This window comes from Carcharhinus amblyrhynchos, chromosome 25 (assembly GCF_965287045.1).
Source record: "Carcharhinus amblyrhynchos chromosome 25, sCarAmb.v2.hapA, whole genome shotgun sequence".
Taxonomy (NCBI): Eukaryota; Metazoa; Chordata; class Chondrichthyes; order Carcharhiniformes; family Carcharhinidae; genus Carcharhinus; species Carcharhinus amblyrhynchos.
Genome location: NC_137348.1, coordinates 38304375 through 38329921, shown reverse-complemented (window position 1 = coordinate 38329921; position 25547 = coordinate 38304375). Strand labels below are relative to the sequence as shown.

The following is a 25547-nucleotide window of genomic DNA, read 5'->3' as shown; positions in this document are numbered from 1 at the left end:
AGCATGCTGGCACAAGGTTAACAAGTGGTTAGCATTGCTGCCTCACAGCACCAGGGATCCAGATTCAATTCCCAGCTGTGTGGAATTTGCATGTTCTCCCCATGTCTGCATGGGTTTCCTCCGGGTGCTCCAGTTTCCTCCCATAGTCGAAAGATGTGCAGATTAGCTGGATTGGCCATGTTAAATTGCCCCTTAGTGTTAGGAGGACTAGATAGGGTAAATGCATGGGGCTATGGGGATAGGGCCTGGGTGAGCTTGTGATTGGTGCAGACTCGATGGGCCAAATGGCCTCCTTCTGTACTTTAGGGATTCTGTGAACTTGGGACAAGGGTCCCTGTTCAGTGCCTCTGATCTTTGGATGCCATAGCAACATCAGAATATGCATTCTTAGATATATGAACAGAAAATGCCGAAGTGGCTGTTTAGAAGAGGGGACTGGGGTGCAAAGGCAGGGAGGGAGGAGCAGTGCTGGGGTGGGGGGGCGGGTGGCAGGATAGTGAACAGCAGACCTCGGAGTGGGGGCTCTGTTTGGAAAGGGGGTCTGTGGAAGGGCACCCTCCCTTTCCCAACTCCAAGTGAGTCTATCTGTTAGGCTTCCCAACTGTCACCAATCTTCTCCATCCAGCCATAAAGTTACAATCAGGTGAGAACTGGCACTTAAGAGCTTCCATTGGTGCCAGAGCAGGTGGGCAGCCTGATGCTTCACCCACTACCTGTTAAATTGCAATAATGTCAGTGTGGGGCGGAAGGGAGGGAGTGGGGGACATATAGGATATGGGAAAAGAACTCCCAGAACTTTATAAGCACCCCCACATTCACCTATTTGCAAACCCACCTGTGGGGGACTTCTGCTCAGTTTAAGAGGCTAAATACAGAAAATTAAAATGTCTACCATCTTACGTCTGGCTAGAATTCAGCCCAGCTGTTTACTTGACATTCCTGGCTTGAGAAGGATTATCCATGAAAAGGTTCCAGCCTGGATTGACAATATTTTTAATAATTGCACATATGTGAGGCCATTGCATCCACAGTTCTGTTCAACTCCTCAGGTTGAACAGTGGCACAGTGGTCAGCGCTGTGGACTCATAAAGCCAGGGACCCAGGTCAATTCCTGGCTCAGGTCAGTGTCTGTGCGGAGTTTGCATGTTCTCCCCGTGTCTGTATGGGTTTCCTCCGGGTGCTCTGGTTTCCTCCCACAAAGACGTGCTGGTTAGATGCATTGGCCGTGCTAAATTCTCCCTCAGTGTTACCCGAACAGGTGCTGAAGTGTGGCAGCTTGGGGATTTCCACAGTAACTTCATTGCAGCGTTAATGTAAGCCTACTTGTGACAGTATTAAATAAACTTTTAAAACTCCTGTTCATGGCTGGGACAATTGAGCATTTTTTGGTGTTAGCATACACAGTTACCCCTTCAGAGCAAATCTCCTCCGCAGTATAAATGGGAAGATTTGACAGCAAGAGAATTGTATTAAACAACAATGTCTAATCAGGTTTAAGATTGTGTATGATGTATTGTTACCACACTCGCGGTCTGACAGCCTCTACGATACTTTTCACTCTATCACATCATCCTTTCTGTTGCAATTTCACATTCAGGGAGAGAGTTCATGAACTGAGTAAAGAAAACAAGGAAATAAGAGAACAAGAAGGCTGATTGTGTCTTCACTTATAGACTCGACCCTGCTGTGATCTGTGCTGTCAGCCTGATTGGCTTTTTCACATACCAGCCAGCCATGCATCCCGCAGTGACCCACCCTATACATACACACACACACACACACACACACACACACACACCTCCCCAGAGTGACTGCCCTAGACTCTGTTGCCACATGGTGGTTCATTGGCCATTTGGAATCTGCAAGAATAGAGCTCAGTGATGCCATGATATTTAGGACACTTGGCACGAAACCTAGCCCAAAGGATCAGGTGAAAAGGTGTGTAGTCAGCTGTGTTGTTTCAGCTGATTAAGCTGCAGCAGTAATTCGGTGCACATTTAACCCTTGACCTTCGCCAAACTGCAACTTGGTGCTGTGTAATGGGGTGTGTCGCTATAGAGAGCCTGTCTGTGTTCCATTGCGGGACACTCCAATTGCGTAGAGCTCTCAGTTGTTTGATTCAGAAATCTTTGAGTTAAGTGATAGATTTCGATATGGAACAAATGCAATCCCTACATTGCAGAAAGAGGCCATTCGACCCATCAAGCCTGCACTGACAACAATCCCACCCAGGCCCTATCCCCGTACCCCAAGTACTTTACCCTGCTATTCCCCCTCACACTAAAGAGTAATTTAGCATGGCCAATCCACCTAACCCGCACCCAACCAAAAAAGAAACCAATAATCAGCCAAACCAGATTCCAGTGACCAACTTGATCCGTTCAAGAAAAAAAGATCGACCAATCAAGATGACACTCAGATGAGAAAGCCACAGCCAGTAAGAGTTACATTCTTGTCCATTTCAACTAGTCAGTGACATACACAGCTATCTCCGTGGCTTAATGAGAGGGAATCACAGTCATTTCTATCTTCTCCTCCTGAAAGCTCCGCTTCATGCTGAGGTTGAGTTCCACACAGTGGTGGTGAGGCAGCTCACAGCCACCTCCTCAAAGGGCAACTAGAGATGGACAATAAATAGTGGCCTAGCCAGTGGCCTCCACATCCCATTAATCAATAAAAAAAAATGCCCTCACCCGTGTTATTGTTCTTCACCTGGTCAACACGTGGGCACAGTGCCATGCTCTCAGACACAGGATTGGGAGTAAGCATGAATAGTTCAGGACTTCTCCTCGTGTGTTTTCATTTCCAACATCATTTGTTGCCATTTAAAAATGAATAGTGTAGCCTGTGCCTTCCATAAAATGCTCTGGATTTAGTTTGTGTGTGCATTATTTCTCCCTGCAGGTCAGTTTGGCAAGATGAAGTCCCCTTTTGAATGGGACATTGTGACACGAGGCCTAGTTGCCATGACGATAGAAGGGTTTGTGGGATTCTTCATCACTATCATGTGCCAGTACAACTTCTTCAGAAAACCGCAGTGAGTATGTTAGACCACCAAAGGGGGCAGACGTCACCTGCACTTTTGTGTACCATCTAGAGTTGCAACTTGAAGGAAGAACCATCAAAGTTCTGCAGGATTTTGTGTATTTGTCAGAGAAGTGCGCAAGTTACACCCGTGACTTATGGGCAATCAGATTAAGCACATCAATTGCCGAATATGTTCTCTACCCCCGGCCTCCACTTTGGAACTTGGGAAATATTTTTCTAGCCACATCGTTGCCAGAGGGATGGAGTTTAAAAATAGGGAGATTATGCTGCAGCTGTATAAGATGCTGGTGAGGCCACTCCTGGAGCACTGTGTACAGTTTTGGTCTCCTTACTTGAGAGATGTTATACTGGCGCTGGAGGAGGTGCAGAGGAGATTCACCAGACTGATTCCGGAGTCGAGAGTGTTGGCTTATGAGGAGAGATTGAGTAGACTGGGACTATTTAGAATATAGAAGAATGGAGGGAGATCTTACAGAAATACGTAAGATTATGAAGGGAATAGATAAGATAGAAGCAGGGAGGTTTTTTCCAGTGGCGGGAAACCAGAACTAGGGGTCATAGCTTCAAAATAAGGGGGACCAGATTTAGGACTGAGTTGAGGGGGAACTTCTTCACCCAAAGGGTGTGAATCTGTGGAATTCCCTGCCTAGTGAAGCAGTTGAGGCTACCTCGTTGAATGTTTTTAAATTTTTGAACAGTAAAGGAATTAAGAGTTATGGTGAGCGGGTGGGTAAGTGGAGCTGAGTCCATGAAAAGATCAGCCATGATCTTATTGAATGGTGGAGCAGACTCGAGGGGTCAGATGGCCTACTTCTGATCCTAGTTCTTATGTTCTTAAGTTATCATTAAAATATACTTGGTAACATCCTTGGGGTTAATATTGACCAGAAACTGAACTGGACTCACCACATAAACATTGTGGGTTCAAGAGCAGGTCAAAGGCTCAAAATACCGTGATAAGTAGTTCACCTCCTGACTCCCCAAAGCCGATCCACCATCTACAAGGTACAAATCAGGAGTGCAATGGAATACTCCCCACTTACCTGGATGGGTGCAGCTCCAACAACACTCAAGAAGCTTGACACCATCCAGGACAAAGCAGCCCTCTTGATTGGCACCACATCCACAAATATCTACTCCCTCCGCCACCAATCCTCAGTAACAACAGCGCAGTAGTTCACCAAAGATCCTTAGACAGCATCTTCCAAACCCACGACCACTTCCATCTGAAAGTACAGATACATGGGAACACCACCACGTGCAAGCCACTCACCATCCTGACTTGAAAATAAATCTCCATTTCTTCACTGTCACCCAGTCAAAATCCTGGAATTCCCTCCCTAATGACATTGTGGATCAATGTCCACAAAACATGTACTGCAGTGTTTCAAGAAGGCAACTTACCACCACCTCCTCAAGGGCAACTAGGGATGGGCAATAAATGCTGGCCAGTCAGCAAAGGCCATGTCCCACAAGTAAAGAAATAAACCAGAGAAAAGGGGTGATCAGATTCTGGTAGTGATGCAGAGAAGAGTGTTGAAGCTGATACTCAGTCCTAGAGGTGTGAGCTTTGGAAATAACACCATATTTTTCACCATGAAGAGATCTTTCAAAGGGTATCACACAGCTTTATTAGCTGTTTAATGTAAAAGAGAAAGTCAGCTCCGGCCAATGCGTCCTGATACACCAAGGTGACAGGATAAGAGTGAAATAAATTCAGGACATTTTTTGACAGAGGGTTGTGCACTGTTAAGTTTGGACTATCACAATTTATATGTAATTCACATCTTTAATGCAATGGAACATCAAGAGGCATCTTCATGGGAGTTCTATAAAGCAAAGTACAATGCTGAGCTACATGAGGAGATGTTAGGTCAGATGATCAAAAGCTTGACCAACAAGTTAGATTTTCAGGATTGTCTTTAAAGGATGGAAAGCGAGGCAGAGGGATTGAAAAGTTTAGGGAGGTTGTTCCAGAGTCTCGGGCCCAGACAACTGAGGGGCAGAGCAATTAACATTAGGGGTGTTCAAGTAGCCAGAATTGGATGAATGCGGATACTTTGATGGATGTTGAACTGAAAGTGATTACAGAGATAGAAAGGGAGTGAGGACTTGGAAAGATTTGAAAACAAGGATGAGAATTTTAAAGTCAAGGTTTGTTTGACAGGGAATTAATGTAGGTCAACGAGCACAAGTGTGGTAAGTGAATGTGGTCTAGTGGAAGTTAGGACGCAAGCAGCAGACTTTTGCATGAACTCAGGTTTACAGAGGGTTGAGTGAATTGGACCAATCAAATCCAGAGATAATAAAGACATGAGTGAGGGTTTCAGGAGCAGATGAACTCAGACGGGCAAAGTGTATTTGTGTCAAAGGGGTGGAAATAAGTGATTTCAGTAATGGCACAAATGTGATACCATGGCTGCAAATGGCCTGGTTTAATCTCCGAAGGTTGCCAGGAAGAGGGATAGAGTTGGGAACTAGGGATAGAGTTGGGAACTAGGAATGGAGTTTGATCTGGGACCAAAAACAATGGCTTCAGCCTCTCTGGTGTTTAGTTGGAGGAAATTTCTGCCAATCAACACTGAAGGTTGGATAAGGAGTCTGATAATTTAATAATGTGGAGGAGTCGAGTGCAATGGTGGCACGGTAGAGATGCTAGACTCATTGAAGTACTGACAGTTGCAGGTGTATTGTTAATTTGTTGGTAAATGGACTTGAGGACTTTTGCAGCAAACCTATGTTGTGATCTCACGGTTTCTGCTGAGCAAGAAACGTGTGTGTAATGTTTGCACCTTGGTAGCAAAGATCTGTAATTGCAAAAATTTTTAAGCATCCCTTTTGTTTTGTCTCATCCCCTGTGTGACAGGCGCTTACCAGTATCGAACAAGCCGATAGAAGATGATGATGTTGATGTGGGGAATGAGAGGCGACGTGTGTTGCGAGGAGACGCAGACAGCGATGTTCTTAAAATTCAGAACCTGACAAAGGTAAAGGAAACTGGGATGGGAACATTGAGGATTCTGCCTTCTGTTATTCCTGCCGCACAGTCTGTTTTAATCCTTATACAGTAGACAAATAACTGTGAGTAGACATCTTGTACAACCAATATTTATTTAAGAGACACAATCAATAATCACCCACCCAACCATCAATAAGTTATCTTTACAGAAAATACAAGAGTTCAAGTCCAATACAAGACCTTGGCTCAACTTTATGTGACTGGCAAGTACCCAAGCAGATATTGGCCTTTATCTGTGTGCTGGTCTTGGTCGTCCTCTGCATAATCTGGTCCTTTGAACTGGTCTGGCACTCTGGCCCTGGTCTTCCTTCCTTCTCAGGTGACTGTCCTTGTGCTGGTCGTCATTGGCGATGGTCACTAATGTTGTAGCTGATTCGTGGGGTCAGAGAGAAAAAGAGAGAGATTCTTGGTTGTGCAGCACTCTTTATACCCCGTTGGATTTCGTGCTCCTTTTGGCCATTACCAATCAATCGATCAGGACTCGGTCACCCTCATTGATAAGAGTCCAATCGGGTGCTGCCACACCAATCTCTGGGTGTGTCCCCAAAGGCCATGTCTGCAGGTGCTGAGGGCACATAGGGTTCACACCTCCCTCTTAAATAAGGGGTTACGGCGCCCTTATGCCTGATAAAGAACCCAGTTTGACCAGAAAGTCTCTTTCATCCTGGAGATGACCCATTTCCATGTATTCAGTCACCTGAATTGCAGCCTGTTTATCTATGTCTTTTAGGCTGCAGCCTGTCGTTTTAGTTCTTGCCCAATTGTCCCAGAGAGCTTTACAAGTCATCATTTTAGATGGCCCCTTTGACCACACTTCAAAGAAAGACTTGCATTCCCACAATTGCCTTCCTTGACCTGATGGCATTCCAGAGCAATTTACAACCAATTCAATGATTTAAAAGAAGAGTGTAATCAAAATTAAATTGGTTCAGATTTTGCCAATGGAATAACTGGGTGACTACAAACATTTATGATTTGTTATTAAGACAGTAAATTCTGGCATCTGCAACACAGTTTTTTTGTTAATCCATTCATGGGACATGGGCATCACTGGCTGGGCCAACATTTATTGCCCACCCCTAGTTCCCCAAGGGCAGTTAAGAGTCAACCACATTGCTCTGGCTCTACAATCACATTTAGGCCAGACCAGGTAAGGACGGCAGATTTCCTTCCATAAAGGACATTAGTGAACCAGATGGGTTTTTCTGATATTCGACAATGGTTTCATGGTCATCAGTAGATTCTTAATTCCAGATTTTTTTAATTGAATTTAAATTCCACCATCTGCTGTGGCGGGATTTGAACCCGGGTCCCCAGAACATTAAAGTTGGAAAACTTTAAAGGTAGAAATCCAGATGTTACTGTCCAAGTTGCCCTGTTCCTCCTGAAGCTTTGCTCTAACAGTACCTTGCTCAAAGACTTACCATTAAGACACATGGAAGATGAGAATTTGTGATACGTACCCATTAGATACCAACTAAGCCCGGCAGAGAAAGATAAAACTTGTCCATTCAAGTACGAGCAATTTTTTAACAGTCTGATAAGTCTTAATTAATGCCACACAACATTTCCCATCCTGAATATTTACCTTTCAAGAGTGAAGTGTCTTTCCTTCAGACACCATGGAAGTCCAGATGTGCTGACCTCCATGGAAATTGCCCTCAAAGTGTGAATTTCCGATGGGCGATTTCCCCTGCTCCCTGGAATCCTCTGTGAATGTCTCCAACTCCGAGTTAGAATCAAAGCATCAGACAATTCCAAGATATTTACCTGAACAATTAGTCAAGAATGTTAGACAGATTCTTGGGTGACTATAGAACTGACCATCCCTATCACTCGCTCCCTTCGGACGTAGCACCATCATTTCTGAGGGACACAGGGATTAGTAACCAGCCCCGTCATTACTGGGAGAGACAGGGTTTAGTAAAGAGCCCCACCATTACTGAGAGTCACAGTGATTAGTAACCAGCCCCATCATCACTGGGAGAGACGGGGATGACTAACCAGCCCCATTAGTACTGAGAGACGCACAGTGTAGGAAACAGCTCCATTATTACTGGGAGACACTAGTAACGAGCTCCATCATTATTGAGAGATGGAGGGATTAGTAACCAGCCCCATCATTACTGGGAGAGACAGGGATGACTAACCAGCCCCATTAGTACTGAGAGACACAGGGTTTAGTAAACAGCTCCATCATTACTGAGAGACACTGGGATTAGTAACCAGCTCCATCATTACTGAGAGATGGAGGGATTAGTAACCAGCTCCATCATTACTGAGAGACACTGGGATTAGTAACCAGCTCCATCATTACTGAGAGATGGAAGGATTAGTAACCAGCTCCATCATTACTGAGAGACAGAGGGATTAGTAACCAGCTCCATCATTACTGAGAGACGGAGGGATTAGTACCTAGCTCCATCATTACTGAGAGACAGAGGGATTAGTAACCAGCTCCATCATTACTGAGAGACAGAGGGATTAGTAACCAGCTCCATCATTACTGAGAGACGGAGGGATTAGTACCTAGCTCCATCATTACTGAGCGACAGAGGGATTAGTAACCAGCTCCATCATTACTGAGAGACAGAGGGATTAGTAACCAGCTCCATCATTACTGAGAGACAGAGGGATTAGTAACCAGCTCCATCATTACTGAGGGACACAGGACTGACTGACCCACCTACCCCTCCCAGTCAAGCTAAACCCCAACCACCAGACCAGCCCCCATTCTCCCCTCTCCGTTGCCATCAACCATACCCGATTAATCGCAACATTCAGATGAATCCCTGACCTATCTACCCCTCCCAACCCAGCTATCCCTCGCCCACCCTCCCCACTCCCAACCCTATCCATCTGCCACCTTACCCACTTACCTCACCCACCCAACCACTTTATGAGCATCCATCCATTATGAACATTCACACTTCTTACTTAAACTTCCGTGGCAGCTAAAAAGGATAGATTTTCCTGATACTCCAGCACTGTGCTGGAGCTCTTTAATGGGTGCTGTGTTCCGCATTTCTGAAGAAGCCAGACTTGGAAGATCCAGCAAGAAATGCAGAGCACTGATGAGTGGGCAAAGGTTCAAGTGGAGCAGAAACAGACAGTGACTGCCGTTCTGCAGAATACCTGAGCTGATATTTCCTTGATTTTGCACTGACTCAAATAGCCCAATTTACATATCTGGTATGATACTGGTATCCAGTTTAGATTATTCAATTATCCTTGATTTTGATTTGATTTGATTTATTATTGTCACATATATTAGCATACAGTGAAAAGTACTGTTTCTTGCATGCTATACAGATAGAGCATACCATTCATAGAGAAGGAAATGAGAGAGTGCGGATTGTACTGTTGCAGTCCTAGCTGGGCTGCAGAGAAAGATTAACTTAATGCGAGTTAGGTTCATTCAAAAGTCTGATGGCAGCAGGGAAGAAGGTGTTCTTGAGTCAGTTGGTACGTGACCTCAGACCTTTGCATCTCTTTCCTGATGGAAGAAGGTGGAAGAGAGAATGTCCAGGTGCGCGGGGTCCTTAATTATGCTGGCTGCTTTGCCGAGGCAGCGGGAAGTGTAGACAGTGTCAGTGGATGAGGTTGAATACACTCACTGTTGCTTGGTCTGCTCGCACAGATCCCAGAAGAAGTGCAGTACTATTTTGAATGCTACGTAAAAGCCCACAAGTGTTTGCAGGAGCTGAAAAAATAATGGATACCGAGCATTGCTTGTTCACTGCTGAGTGTACAACCCACAACAGTTTAGGAACTGCATCAGTCAACTCGTGCATCGCAAGCTCTGTCAAATGACAACGTGGTAGTGACCTGATAATGTATTGTTGTGGTGTGTTTGACAAATATTTCCTTGGATACCAAGGAGAACTCAATGCTCTGTTCTTAAAAATAATTCCCTGGCTGGCTTACATCCACCTGGAAGGATAGGCAGCTTAAGGTCTCAATTACAGGTTGGCAATCTGACAGCAGGCAAGTCTCTCTGACTCTCCTTTGAACAAAGAAGGTTAGCAGGGGGGATTAAGAAGAGCTTGTTCAAAATCAATAAGAGTTGATAGTCCAAGTAAGGGGACGCTGTGTTCTGTAGCAGTGAGTCAGTAATCAGAGGATCCAGGTCTAAAATAGTTTGGAAAAGAAGCAGAGGGGACATTGGAAAATTAGGAAAGATTGGAAGAGGTTTGGCTGGAATATTAACCCTCTGGTTGGGCCCTGTTTATGACCTGTTTATGTGCTGTACGTGTAATTCTCTATATGCCAAAATGACAAAATTAGCCGTAGGTTATTATAGTTAGGAATGCATTACTTGAAAGGGGAGGGAAGCAGATTCAATAATAATTTTCAAAAGAGAATTTGATGAATCATAGGATCGTTACCATGCAGAAGGAGGCCATTCAGCCCCTCAAGTCTGCACTGACTCTCCGACGGTGCATCTTACCCAGACTCTATTCCCGTGACCCCACAGATTTATCTTGGCCAATCTGCCGAACCTGCCCATCTTTAGACTGTGAGAGGAAACCAGAGCACGTGAAGGAAACTGACATAGACTTGGGGGTGAATATGGAAACTCCGCACAGACAGTGATCCAAAGCTGGAATCGATCCAGGTCACTGACGCTGTGAGGCAACACTACTAACTACTGTGCCAAGGGAAAAAATTTGCAGGGCTATGGGGTGGGAGAAGAGCATGGAATTGGGAATAATGAGATGATTTTGGTCGCCGCACTTACGCAAGGATGTTTTGGCCTTGGAGGGAGTGCAGAGGAGGTTTACTAGGCTGATACCGGAGTTGAGGGGGTTGAACTATGAGGAGAGGCTGAATAAACTAGGCTTGTACTCATTAGAGTTTAGAAGAATGAGGGGAGATCTCATTGAGACGTATAAGATGATGAATGGGATGGATAGGATAGAGATGGAGAGGCTCTTCCCGCTCAGAAAGGACAGTAGGACTAGGGGACACAGCCTCAAGATAAAGGGGGGGCAGTTTAGAACGGAGTTGAGGAGGAACTTCTTCACTCAAAGGGTGGTGAATCTCTGGAATTCTCTGCCTGTTGAAGTGGTGGAGGCTGCCTCGCTAAATATATTTAAGACGCGGGTTGATAGGTTTTTGATAAGCAAGGGGATTAAGGGTTATGGGGAGAGGGCGGGAATGTGGAACTGAGCCACGACAGATCAGCCATGATCTTATTGAATGGCGGGGCAGGCTCAAGGGGCTAGATGGCCTACTCCTGCTCCTATTTCTTATGTTCTTATGATTTGTTCAGGATCAGGCACTGGCAGGATGGAGTGAGTGGCCTCATTCTGTTCTGTATCATTCTGTGACACAGCTGAGATGAGAAGTTATGCTGAGTCTGTTCTGTTTATATGTGGAGTTTTGACAGAGAGCACTTTGTCTTCCAAAATGTTGGATTCATCCATTAAGCTATAATAGACCGCTCCCGCTGAGGTGCCAATATGGATAGAAATTCTTAGCTACTATCTAAGGGGGTCACTGGTTGTGTTTGCTCACCAGTTAGTCAGAACAGGTGTGTACAGTCCTCTTCACACTGTTTTATCCATGGCACCTACAGGTGTACAAGTCGCGTCGGATGGGCCGGATCCTGGCAGTGGATCGCCTGTGTGCCGGTGTGCGTCCTGGAGAATGCTTTGGGTTACTGGGAGTGAACGGAGCAGGGAAGACGACAACGTTCAAGATGCTGACCGGGGATGAGAGTACGACGGGTGGAGAAGCATTTGTGAACGGGAACAGGTAAATTACAGGAGTCTCTCGGCACAGCGAGGAAAAGGAAAACACACGGTGTTGCCTTAGAATCAGAGTATCCCTGCAGTGCAGAAGAAGCCATCCCACCCATCAAGCCCGCACTGACTCTGCATCTTACCCAGGCCCACCGGCCTGTCCACCCTATCCCCATAAACCCTGTGCACTTACTGTGGCTAATCCACCAAACTTACGTAACTTGGGACACTAAGGGACAATTTAGCATGGGCAATCTACTGAACCCACGCATCTTTGGAGTGTGGGAGGAAACCGGAGCACCCGGAGGAAACCCACACAGACACGGGGAGAATGTGCAAACTCTGCACAGACGGCAACCCGAGGCCAGACTGGAACCCAGGTCCCTGGTGCTGTTAGGCAGCAGTACTAACTACTGTGCCACAATGCCCTCCCCATTGCACTGTAATCAGCTCCCAGTCCTCTATTTGGTCCTGCACCCCTCAGGAGAAGGTTCGGTGCTTTCCAGAACCATGCAAGGCAGCACCTCATAACATTCACTTTCCTGTTTGTTGTCTGTTGCAGTATTCTCAAGGACCTGCTGAAGGTGCAGCAGAGCATAGGCTACTGTCCACAGTTTGATGCACTCTTTGATGAGCTGACTGCCCGGGAACACATGGAGCTCTACACCCGACTACGTGGTGTCCCTTGGAAAGATGAAGAGAGGGTAAGAACTTGGGAAAGGGTCTCAAATCACATGTCAATATTACGTAACATTTGTTGTGCAAACACAGGCTGTTCAGCCCCACTGGTGTCTGCCAGTGTTCGTGTTTCACATGAGTATTTATTGTGTTAATTGTGTTCCAGTTCAATAGGTTAATGACTGACTGACTGACCATAATGGGTGAACATTACTCAGAGGTCATTGTGTTACTTAGCAAGTGGAAGGGGAATTCACACTGAATTCCTTTAGTGCAAAATCTTTTCCCAAAGTCTTTTTAATAAAAATGGATTCTCAAAAAGGTCCACATCAAGATCCTGACTGTAATGTCGAGAGATGAAAGTGATGCCATTGACATGCCCAGGAGGCAAAGGCAATCCTCCTCAATGGGGGCAAGAATTTGCTTGTTTTTCTAAAAGGCAAGGTGTATTTTTACAAAATGAATATTTCTGTATATAAAACATCCAAACAAAACAGGGTCCCCTGTTTTAAGATTTTCCTCTTGCCTTTGTGTTTGTATCTAATATACTTGTGGCTGGGTTTTTGCCTCAGGTATTGTGTATATGTCACTAGCAAAGACATATATGCACACACAATTTCTAATGGCTATAGATTACTAAAACATATCAATAAAGTTGTTTATTACTACAATTCTGTGAAAATTTGAAGGAACATGCAAAACCCTTTGGGGTAAATTTGAGTCATAGAATCACAGAAACCCTACAGCGCAGAAAGAGGCCGTTCGGCCCATCAAGTCTGCACTGACCACAATCCCACCCAGGCCCTACCCACATATCCCTACATATTGTACCCACTAATCCCTTTAAGCTACGCATCTCAGGACACTAAGGGGCAATTTTTAAGCTTGGCCAATCAACCTAACCTGCACAATGTCAATGAGCTTTTACTATTTAACAGGTATTTGTTAGATGAATTTACAGTGCAGAAATGAATCATCGTTACTAACAGTTCTGTACCAGTCTTTGTCCTTCCATTCTCCTTCATCTAATCCTTTCAGTATAACCTTCTATTCCTTTCTTTCATCTATGTTTATCTGGATTCTCCTTAAACAAGTCTATACTATTCACCCCAACCACCTTACAGGATCAAGACGTTACTCCCCCTTATTGCACAACATTCCCATTTAACTTGCGTTGTCAGTGGAAGGTAATCTAATGGAGAGGTGCAGAATGTTACTCTTAACTAAGACTGAAATCTCTGATTCTCCCATGAGCAGAGGCCTTCTAAACTCTGAGATGGCAAAGTGAAGAGGTTTACAATTTTTCCCCTGCAAACCACAAGAGGATATACATATTCCTGTCATATTATTACAGGGTTTGAAGTGACAATAGTTGTGTGTCATCTTCAGTGATGATGAAGTTGTGTATTGAATATGTGGAGCATGTGATGAAGTAACTCTGCCTTGCTAGTTCCACAGTGTAAACAATGGGGACTGATGAGACTGTGTTATGTTCCAGTCAGAATATTACCAAAACAGTTTGGTTGGCTCCTAGGCAGCAGCTTACACACAAAACAAACTTTAAACTCTTGCCAACGTCATCAGGTGTAGGTGGACGTGGAATGATGGCTTACATATTCCTAGCTATTTAAAACCTGATGCTGTTTCCCACACTATCTGTGTTAAGTTGGCGTTTAACTACATATGCTATACTCATTGGAATTCAGAAGAATGAAGGGAGATGTTATAGAAACATACAACATTATGAAGGGAATAGATAAGATAGAAGCAGAGAAGTTGTTTCCACTGGTGGGTGAAACTAAAACTTGGGGGCATGGCCTCAAAATAACAGGGAACAGATTTAGGATGAGTTGAAGAAGAAGTTCTTCACCCAAAGGATTGTGAACCTGTGGAATTCCCTGCCCAGTGAAGCAGTTGAGGCTACCTCATTGAATGTTTTTAAGACAAAGATGGATAAATTTTTGAACAGTAAAGGAATTAAGGGTTATGGTGAGGGGCGGGTAAGTGGAATTGAATCCACGAAAAGATCAGCCGTGATCTTATTGAACGGTGGAGCAGAGTCGAGAAGCCAGATGGCCTACTCCTGCTCCTAGTTCTTATGTACATGCTTCAGATAATGAGTAACTGCCCATTTTTTTCCCTCAAGGGCATGAATTCAAATCCAGTCCATCATAAATATGTCCCCTAACAACTAGATTATTTGGGTTAAACATGTGCCTATCACACACTGATATCAGTGATTGGCAGCGCCACAGTGGTTGCTGTGGAAAATGAAATAAAAATGTTCGGAAGGATGCTGTTTAATTGTTATTGTTTGATAGAGTCAAAAAGTGTTTACTAACTTGTTTGTTTGACTTGGAAGGGCTTGTCACTGACATTGGCTTTAAAAGTAAGTGGTCTGGGATTTATCTCTCTGCTCAAAATGTACAACCACTTCTTACCCTCTCAACTCCATTTTTCTAGGTTATAAATTGGGCTCTTGATAAACTGGAACTTACAAAGTATGCAGACAAGCCTGCAGGAACGTACAGTGGAGGCAACAAACGGAAGCTGTCTACAGCCATTGCTCTGATTGGCTATCCTTCTTTAATTTTCCTGGTAAGAATCACAAGTAGGTTGGGCTGCAAAAGGTCAATAAATTGTGTTCAGATTCTTCACAAAAATACTCCAACCAGATTGGTGCCCTGTTTGCTTTTAAGCTCTGTTGTCCTACCAGGTCTTTGCATCGATCTTTGGGAATAGCAATTCACATTCAGTAAGGAACTCAAGCGTGAAGTGCAAGAGTCAAGTCCCAATCTGTCTGCCTTGCTTCCTAAAACCGGCGTGGTAGTTGTCTTAATGAAGAAATAGCACTGTGGTTGTCTCAAACCTGCACGTTAGGGGTGAGAGTAGACCCTCAATTCTACTCCACCATTCAGTGAGATTGTTGCTGATCTGATTGTAAACCTAAGACCAGAAGATATAAGAGCAAAATTAGGCCATTTAGCCCATCAAGTCTACTCTGCCATTCAGTCATGGTTGATAAGTTTCTCAATCCCATTCTGCTTTTTCCCTGTAACCTCTGATCCTTTACCAATCAGGAACCTATCTCTCTCTGTCTCAAATACACTCAATGACGTGGCCTCCACAGCCTTCTGTGGCAATAAGTTCCATAGATTACCATCCTCTGTCTGAAGAAATACCTCCTCATCTGAAGGATTGCCCCTTTACTCTGAGGCTGTGCTCTCGGATCCTAATCTCTCCTACAAATGGAAACACCTTTCACATGTCCACTCTATCCAGGCCTTTCAGTATTCTGTACGTTTCAATGAGATCCCCCTTCATCCTTCTAAACTCCATCAAGTACACACCCAGAGTCCCCAGATGCTCCTGAACTCCGCATTCCCACCTATCCTCATTAACGCTCCACCTTCCTGCTTATCAAGAATCTATTTAACTCTGCCTTAAAAATACTCAAAAACTCTGCTTCCATTGAGAAAGATTAAGAGAAAAAAAACTTAATTCATCTTCTTGGATGAGCGTCCCCTTATTTTTAAACCATGACCTATTGTCTTATTGTCAGAGATAGAGATTGCACAATGTCCAAGAAACAGGCACAACTTACAGTAGATTGTAATACTATTCATGGCATTAATTTACCCTCGTCGGACCAAAGAGGACAGCACGGTAGCACACTAGCTAGCACTGCTGCTTCATAATATCAGGGACCCGGGTTCAATTCCCAACTTGGATCACTGTCTCTGCAGAGTTTGCACGTTCTCCCCGTGTCTGCGTGTGTTTCCTCTGGATGCTCCAGTCTCCCCCCACATTGTGAATGACGTGCTGGTTAGGTGCATTGACCCTGACAGGCGCCGGACTATGGCAACTAGGGGAATTTCACAGTAACTTCATTGCAGTGTTAACGTAAGCCTTACTTGTGACTAATAAAGAAACTTTACTTAAATTTCACTTTACTAAAGCTTCTTTGAAAGAATATTGCCAGTTAGGGTCCTATAGTGGCTTTGTCTGTCAACATTCATGTATAACCTACAACACTGTGTCCTTATTTTTAAAGACACATAGCATATGAATATAAAATAGTATGTTAACATTTGAAGGTTCTACGATGAAGAAATTCTGAGGTATTTTCTAGAGTTGTCCTTTATTCGGAATAAATAGAAAAATATCGGCTAGTCACTGACATTTAATATTTTTGTGTCAGCTGCTGAAGATAGTGTTCAACTTATGGAGTCAGCAATTTTCAACAATATGAGCTTAAGTGTTGTTTACTTCCTCATAGCCTCAAGTGGGCCAAGCAGGAAAAAAAAGAAAGGTAGCTTCCCAAAACAAAGACATTGGATACCGCAGATGGATATAAATCAACACTCTCCATTTGAAAAACAATATTCTTATTGGAACCTGTCATTTTCCACTGAAACTGACAAGTTGAGCAGAACTCTCTGGCTACACTGGTCTAAAAGCCGGAAATTCCTGCCACATCATCAGTGGGGGTTCACATTGTCCACAACCCACCCGCTACAATTCCAGTGGCAGGCGGACAGGCTGGGAGAATTCCGGCCGTTGTAAGTTTGGTACCATTTGTTTGGATGTAAGCATGAAATTTCGGACCAGATATCATGACAGGATGAAAAACTATCGTACCTTTATAAGGAAGATGGCCTCCAGTAGGTAGTTGAGGCCAAAACATTGAACGTTTTCAAGAAGCAGTTAGATATAGAACTAGGGGATCAAATGATATGGGGGGAGGCGGGATCAGGCTGTTGAGTTGAATGATCCTAATGAATGGGGAAAACATGCTCAAAGCGCCCAATGTTTAAGTTAAGTTTGTTAGTGCCACAAGTAGGCACTAACACTGCAATGAAGTTACTGTGAAAATCCCCTAGTCCCCACACTCCGGCACCTGTTTGGGTACACTGAGGGAGAATTTAGTATGGTCAATGCACCTGATCCAGCACGTCTTCCGGAGAGTGGGAGGAAACCGGAGCACCCAGAGGAAACCCACACAGACATGGGGAGAATGCGCAGACTCCGCACAGACAGTGAGCCAAGCCCAGAATCGAACCTGGATCCCTGGTGCTGTGAGGCAGCAGTGCTAACCGCTGTGCTGTTCAAGGACAAATGGCCTTATCCTGCTCCTATTTTCTATGTTTCTTAAAATGAAAGGTGTAAGAGCATGGGACCATATTGAAACTAGCATTCTGTGGGTGTCAGTGCAGAATCAATGACAGCATGCTGTACTGCAACATTCAGAAATTCTACTCCAGGATTTGTAATTGTCCACAGGTAACTCAGTTATGCTCTTTTGTTTTGTATAGTCCTGCCAACTTAGAATCCCAAAAAGGCAAATTATGGTTTTATTGCTATTTCCCCATGACCAACAATCCATCAGTACGTAAATAAAATTGAATTCCTTGCCACATTTTAAGCAAACTGGAAATTAAATGTCACTACAGTCCCAGACGACTATAGGCTGCTCTCCCCTTTGAGGCGGAAGAGTTTGACTGGTGGCGATCACCACACCTCAGGCAAGGCAAACCTTCACGATTAACCTCAGCCGGTACAGGAATTGAACCCACACTGTTGGCATCACTCCGCATCACCAACAAACTACACAAATTCATGTCTCACAAATTTGATTGAGTTTTTTTTGAAGGAGTAACCAAGAAGGTAGATGAGGGCAGTGCAGTTGATATTGTCTACATGGACTTCAGCAATCCTTTGACAAGGTACTGCATGGTAGGTTGTTGCGTAAGATTAAATCTCATGGGATCCAATGTGAGATAGCCAAATGGCTTGATGACAGAAGACAGAGGGTGGTTGTAGAGGATTGTTTTTCAAACTGGAAACCTGTGACCAGCTGTGTGCTTCAGGAATTGGTGTTGGGTCCACTGTTATTTGTCATTTATATTAATGATTTGGATGAAAATTTAGGAGGCAGAGTTAGTAAGTTTGCAGATAACACTGAGATTGTTGACAGAGTGGATAGTGAAGAAGGTTATCTCGGACTGCAGTGGGATCTTGATCAGCCAGTGGGCTGACGAATGGCAAATGGAGTTTAATTTAGATAAATGCGAGGTGATGTATTTTGATAGATCGAATCAGGGCAGGACTTCTTAAGTTAATGGTAGGACGTTGGGGAGAGTTGATCTATATTTAGTTTATTGTATGTTTATTAGTGTCACATGTAGGCTTACCTTAATACTGCAATGAAGTTGCTGTGAAAATCCCCTAGGCACTACACTTTGGCGCCTATTTGGGTACACTGAGGGAGAATTTAGCGTGGCCAATGCACCTAACCAGCATGCCTTTCAGACTGAGAGAGGAAACTGGAGCACCTGGAGGAAACCCATGCAAACATGGAGAGAATGTGCAGACTCCACACAGTGACCCAAGCCAGGAATTGAACCCGGGTCCCTGACGCTGTGTATCTGCAGTGCTAACCACTGTGCCACAATGCCAGCCAATGGGTTGGCCTGGCAGGACCCCAAGGTCCTGGCCATTGAGAAATTCTGGTTTAATGATGCTGAAATATCCCACACAATTCTCTCTTTGCCATGAGAGTGAAGGTTTTTAGCTCTGCGGTTTTGAGTTGGTGATAGTTTATTTCCAGCTGTGTACACAGAGGAAGTAAGGTTTGGAGTGGGAAGAGAGTTGCGGATGGAGAGTAATACAAGGAAGCGATAGAAATGGCTTTATCTATGACTGATACAGTGTGGGCAGTGGTGTGAAATGTCAAGGTCAAAGGCATGGCTGTGATGTGATGGGGGGTTTATTTGGAGGATGGTGGCCTCAAGGGGGAGAGGCTGATAAGCATTTTGAAACAGATGTGAACGGAGAGCCATCATTGGTGGGTGTGGGGGACAATCGAGCGAGGGAATCCCGCCAGTCATTTTGGGTCTTCCACCACTTCTGCCGTTCCCGCCTGTCTAAAATGGGGGTGGAAAATCTCTCCCCTATGCACAGTTTCAAGGATTCTCAATCCTCTGAGAGAAAAAACAAATTCACCTCATTTCCGTTTTAACTGAGCGGCTCATTTTCATATAGTGTTCCCCAGTTCGAGATTCTTCGAGACTTCCTCTCCACATTCACGCTGTCAAGACCCCTTAGCAGCTTGTATGTTTAAATCAAGTTGCCTCTTAATCTTCTAAACCCCAGTGAATACAAGCCTAACCTGTCCAAACTTTCCTCGTAAAATAACCCACCCATTCCAGGTGTAAGCCTGGTAATCCTTTTCTGAATGGCTTCCAATATATTTGTATTCTTCCTTACATAAGGTGCCCAATATTCTACACAGTGTTCCAAATGTGACCTCACTCATGCTTTGTGCAACTGAAGCATAACAACCCTACTTTTGTATCCAATTCCCCTTGCAATAAATGATAACATCTTACTAGCTTTCCTAATTACGTGTTGTACCTGTATACTAGCCTTTTGTGCTTTATGCACTAGGGCTCCCTCTGCACCTTAGAACTTTGCAATCTCTCGCCATTTAGATAATATGCTTCATTTATATTCTTCCTGTCAAAATGGATCTTTCACATTTTCCCACATTATATTCCACTGGCCAGACCTTTGTCCACTCACATAACCTATCTATGTCTTTTTGTAGCCTCCTGATCTCTTTGCTAGTTCCTAGTGATCTTTGTGTCATCACCAAATTTGGCAACTGTTCCTTCAACCCTTTCATCCAAATCATTTATAAAAAGTTGTAAACAGTTGAGTTCCCACCACTGATCCCTGTGACACACCACTCGTTATGTCTTGCCAACCTGATAAAGACCCATTTATGCCTACTCTCTGCTTCCTGTTAGCCAGCCAGTCTTCTACCCATGCCAATATGTTACCCTCTATAACATGGGCTTTAATTTTCTGCAATAACCTTTGATGTGACACCTTATCAAGCAAGAGGGATGGGCGTGGTGTTACTATCAAAGGACAGCGCACCAAAGTGTTGGGGAGACAGACCGGTTGCCCCCTACCAAGCATAGTTACCACATCAAATTGGAAAGCAGCCCTTTCTGCGCCTGATTCTCCACATTTTCAGGGCATTGTGAGGATTAATCTTGCACTCTGCTACTTACTGTTTTGGTTGTATTTCAGGATGAACCAACAACAGGCATGGATCCCAAGGCACGCAGATTTTTGTGGAACCTGATCCTCGACATCATCAAGACTGGGCGCTCAGTGGTGTTGACATCACACAGGTGGTCCTTTTGGCTTGGCTTCAATGTTGTCACTGCCTGTTTTTGTCACCAGAACACCGTGAGATCAGTTTCCCGAGAGAATGTACAGGAGGCAGGCTAAGGAGAAATGTTATACTGATGGAACACTAGATGTGCAAAAGAATTAGAAAATAAAAGTCATGCACCAGAAGATGAAACCTTTGGTAGATAGGAAGAGAATGGATAGCAACAAATAGTGGGTGCCTAAAAAGAAAAAGGTAGTTTGAGAGGGGTGAAATCTCAAAAAAGATGAACTGAATGATTTTGATTTGATTTATGATTGTCACATGTATTAGCATGCAGTGAAAAGTATTGTTTCTTGCGCTCTATACAGACAAAGCAAACCGTTCATAGAGAAGGAAAGGAGAGAGTGCAGAATGTAGTGTTACAGTCATTGCTAGGGCATAGAGAAAGATCAACTTAATATAAGGTAGGTCCATTCAAAATTCTGACAGCAGCAGGGAAGAAGTCGTGAGTCGGTTGCTATGTGTCCCCAGCCTTTTGTATCTTTATCCTGACAGAAGAAGGTGGAAGAGAGAATGTCCAGGATACATGGGCCCTCAATTATTCTGGCTGCTTTTCCAATGAAGCGGGAAGTGTCGACAGAGTCAGTAAGAAGTCTCTCAACACCTGCATGGCCAATTCACCTCACCTGCACATCTTTGGACTTTGGAGAGTCAACCACATTGCCATGGTTGATTCTCAAATGCCCTCTGAAATGGCCTAGCAAGCCACTCAGTTCAAGGGCAACTCAGGATGGGCAATAAATGCAGCCCAGCCAGCGATGCCTGTGTCAATGAATAATGAATGAAAATAAACTGCGAGTCTCTACACAACCTCTGGTACGTGCCCTTCTGCTGATTAACTCAGCTTACTGCCAGGGCTATCCATAGGATTCTCACCAAACCTGTGACCATCAGGAAACGTTTCCCCCAGCCCCCCTTAAAGGGCCATGCTGCTACAGTAGATTAAGTCAAATATAGAAGTTTAAAATTTGGATCATTCGCAAATACCAAAAAGGCAGAAGCAATGGTAGTTGGAAGGAACACATCAGAAGAAACTAGAGTGAAGTGGTTGGTGTCACACTGGAACAAGTCGATAAGTTTGTCTGCTTAGAACAAATGGTCGATGCATTGCCGAAGCTAGGAGGATAGAGAGAGCCAAAGATAATTTTGTGAAAATGCGGATATATTTAACAACAAGAAAATGCAAGCACGTGACAAGAGAAAAGCTCAAAGGATGTTCCATTCTATCCGCTTTCCTGTCTACTCAGTGAAGAAAATAGATGACTTTGAAATGTGGATGCTTAGACATGTACTAAAAATTCTATACACAGACCGTATTTGAAGAAGTGCTTCAAAATACAAGAACAAAAAGAAATCTATAAAGTAACATCCAGAAATGGAAATGTCAGTATTTCAGCCACTTGATCAGAGCTGAAAAGTTGGAGATCGCTCCGAGAGAGCAAAGTAGAAAGAGGCGAACGACTTCACCGTAGATGGATGAGAGACGTCACAGAGTGGGAGCAGACGAGCTACAGCGGATGTGTGAGAGGATGGCAAAATACAGACAAATTTGACAGAGCTTGACAGCAGATCACCTGGGAGAGGTGTAGCTAGAGGCAGCAATAACAGCAATCTCACATCTTAGGTATGGATTATTGCAGTACCTGTAGATAACATGGCGCAGGCTCTCCCCTAATCCAATCACTTAATATTACTGACCCAGAGAATTAAAATACCCTTTGATTGGCAATCAAGAGAAATAGCAATTTGTAAAGTTATAGAGCAGAGAGAGAGGCCCTTCGACCCATCATGCATGTGTTAGCACTTTATAGAGCTATTCAATTAGTCCCACTCCCCTGTTACTTTTCCATAGCCTTCCAAATCTTTCCTTCCCATTTATATAATTTCTTAAATATTACTGTTGAATCTGCTTCAACACTTGTGATAAAATTTTTGCTCATTTTCGCTCTGGTTGTTTTTACCAATTATCGTAAATTTGTGTTCCCAGCTTGCTGACCTTCCTCCCAGTGAAAGCAGTTGCTATCTCCCTACATTAAAACAGTGACTAAACTGCAAAAATTCTCCAGTTTGAAATGTCTGGTGTTCTTCAAGCATACTATTTAAATCCAGGTCTCGCGTTATTTTAAAATGTATTTATTAGTGTCACAAGTAGGCTTACATTAACACTGCAGTGAAGTTGCTGTGAAAATCCCCCCCAGTCGCCACACTCTGACACCTGTTCAGGTACACTGACAGAGAATTGAGTATGGCCAGTGGATCTAACCAGCACGTCTTGCGGACTGTGGGAGGAAACTGGAGCACCCTTAGGAAACCCATGCAGACATGTAGAGAATGTGCAGACTGCACACAGACAGTGACCCAAGTTGGGAATCGAATCTGGGTCCCTGATGTTGTGAGGCACCAGTGTTAACCACTACTGCAGGAAAACATTTTGGAACGCATCCACTTGTAACGTATCGATTCTATAATCTCTGTGAAACTTTCTCTTAACTTTTCCTTGGAACAAGGAACAGTATAGCACAGGAACAGGCCCTTTGGCCCTCCAAGCCTGCACCGATTATAATGTCGGCTTAAACTAAAACAGTATGTACTTACGGAATCCGTATCCTCTTACGGAGTCCTTGTCCTTCTATTCCCATCCTATTCATGTGTTCATCTAGATGGCCCTTAAATGCTGCCATCGTACCTGCTCCCACCTCCTCCCCAGGTGGTGCATTCCAAACATTCACCACTCTCAGTGCAAAAAAAACTTGCCTCACACATCTCCTCTAAACTTCTCCCCGTGCACCTTAAACCTACGTCCCCGAGTACTTGACTTTTCTACCCTAGGAAAGGGCGTCTGACTATCCACTCTGTCCATTCCACTCATAATCTTGTAAGGCTCTATCAGGTCCCCCTTGAACCTCCATCGTTCCAGTGAGAACAAACTGAGTTTACCCAACCTCTCCTCATAGCTAATACCCTCCAGACCAGGTAGCATTCTGGTAGATCTCTTCTGTAGCATCTCCAAAGCATCCATATCCTTCTGGTAGTGTGGCGAAAAACTGGAATTATTATTTTCTTTTGTGATCTGTTGCTATCTTTTATAATCAGGTTTAAAAAAAAAACAGACAAGTTACAGGTCAGTAATTATGATCAGTATTGAGTAACCTGTTGCTGTGAGATGTTAGTGTCATTTGCTTTAGCACAGTTACAAAAGTGGCTCAGCGTCAGAACTAGAATCCGAGCATTCCTGTCTAAAAGAGTTTTCAGTGAGTGCTGATGAATTACTTTCATATTGTGCTAGTTATATTTAGTCTTATGCAGATTTTGGGAGGAGAAGGGCGATTTTGCTGTCTGTCCCCCTCAGTGAAAATGAAACTCTGGCGAATATACCAGGAAACCTTGTTCAATGGGCTGGGTTTCTCAGATAAGTGGAACCACATTTTTGTCAGTCTTATCTCACAGAATGAGATTATTTCAGGTATACACTTTGTGTTGCACACTTCAAATACCTTTCATTGACACGCCCGAGTCTAAATAAGCCATCATTTCCGAGTAATTATTCAAACAGCTGATTTTCCCAAAAGTAATCTGTTCTTTTTTAGGAAACGCAGTGCTTCAGGTAATTGTGAAGCACAATCCTAGTATCTGAATCATCCAGCCCCTGGATTTGTATACTTTCCGCTGTAAAGTCGCCAGTCAACTCTTGTGCAATGCACCAAGTTCTCATTCTTAGGAAAGTCAGCCTGACTTTAATGCCGTACATTGATGATTGACTCATCAATCAATCCTCTGTCAATGTTTCTGACCACAGTAAGGAGTCCCACAACACCAGGTTAAAGTCCAGCAGGTTTATTTGGCAGTAAACGCCACTACCTCTCACCTGACGAAGGGGTTTGCCCCTTCATCGAGTGAGTGGGAGTTCTGATCTCAAACGTTTGTGACCAGAACTCCCCACTCACCTGTCGAAGGGGCAAACCCCCCGTAAAACTAGTGGTGTTTACTACCAAATAAACCTGTTGGACTTTAACCTGGTGTGGTGAGACTTCTTACTGTGTTTATCCCAGTCCAACGCTGGCATCTCCACATCATGTTTCTGACCCACGGAAAGATGAGCTTGCTTTATGTTCCTGCAAGGGGAGAATGCTGCAATCTTTGGTACATTCTGGGTAGGATTGTCCAATTCAGTGACCACCTGGTGAAACAAGAGACTTTCATGTTTTTTTGAGTGAGATGTTATTAGGGATAAATCTTGACCCAGTCAGCGACATCTACATCCCATGACCGAATTAAAAAAAGCTTCCCTGTAATACATCAGAGGTCACCAGGACCCAAGTGGAAATCCATGATGTTACTTTTGCTTAATGTTGGCTGTGCTGCGGGTAAGGAGTACCACAGTGCAATCAGGGAAGGGTAAAACAGTGGCTTTTGGAAAGAGCTAAGAAGTCACCAGGTGCGCCAGCAAAGTATATTTCACCATTTTTGCAGATGGACTTCATAACCAAATACTTTAAATAGCCTTTCATAATCCATCGGCTGACCTCTCCCAGCCGTACATGAAAGATTGAAGGTTGCAAACGCATTTTAGATCCTGTGCTTTAACAAGCGCAGTAACAAAAGAAAATCCTGGGAGCGATCGATCTTTTTGACACTGTAGAATGATATGGACATGAAAACAGAATTGGAGTGAGAGAGGAAAGGACAAGTAGCCGGTTCACAAGATTGTCTGCTTAAAATCATGCATGTGAAGAAGGTACCACTCTGAATGGAGGCTAGGTACAGCATCTAGATATCTCTTGCCATAGCTTTGACCTTCTTTCAGTAC

At 44.0% G+C, this 25547-nt stretch overlaps 1 protein-coding gene across 2 annotated transcripts in view; it reads left to right on the top strand.

The window, feature by feature from the left end:
* The window catches only part of abca2 (ATP-binding cassette, sub-family A (ABC1), member 2), a 508234-nt gene that overhangs the window by 466187 nt on the left and 16500 nt on the right, over nucleotides 1-25547 (top strand). For both annotated transcript variants that reach the window (XM_080212375.1, XM_080212373.1), the window contains exons 39-44: nucleotides 2905-3037; nucleotides 5915-6035; nucleotides 11649-11827; nucleotides 12377-12518; nucleotides 14956-15090; nucleotides 20593-20696. In XM_080212375.1, the coding sequence (XP_080068501.1) occupies nucleotides 2905-3037; nucleotides 5915-6035; nucleotides 11649-11827; nucleotides 12377-12518; nucleotides 14956-15090; nucleotides 20593-20696 (814 nt within the window). The remainder of the gene's footprint in view (nucleotides 1-2904; nucleotides 3038-5914; nucleotides 6036-11648; nucleotides 11828-12376; nucleotides 12519-14955; nucleotides 15091-20592; nucleotides 20697-25547) is intronic.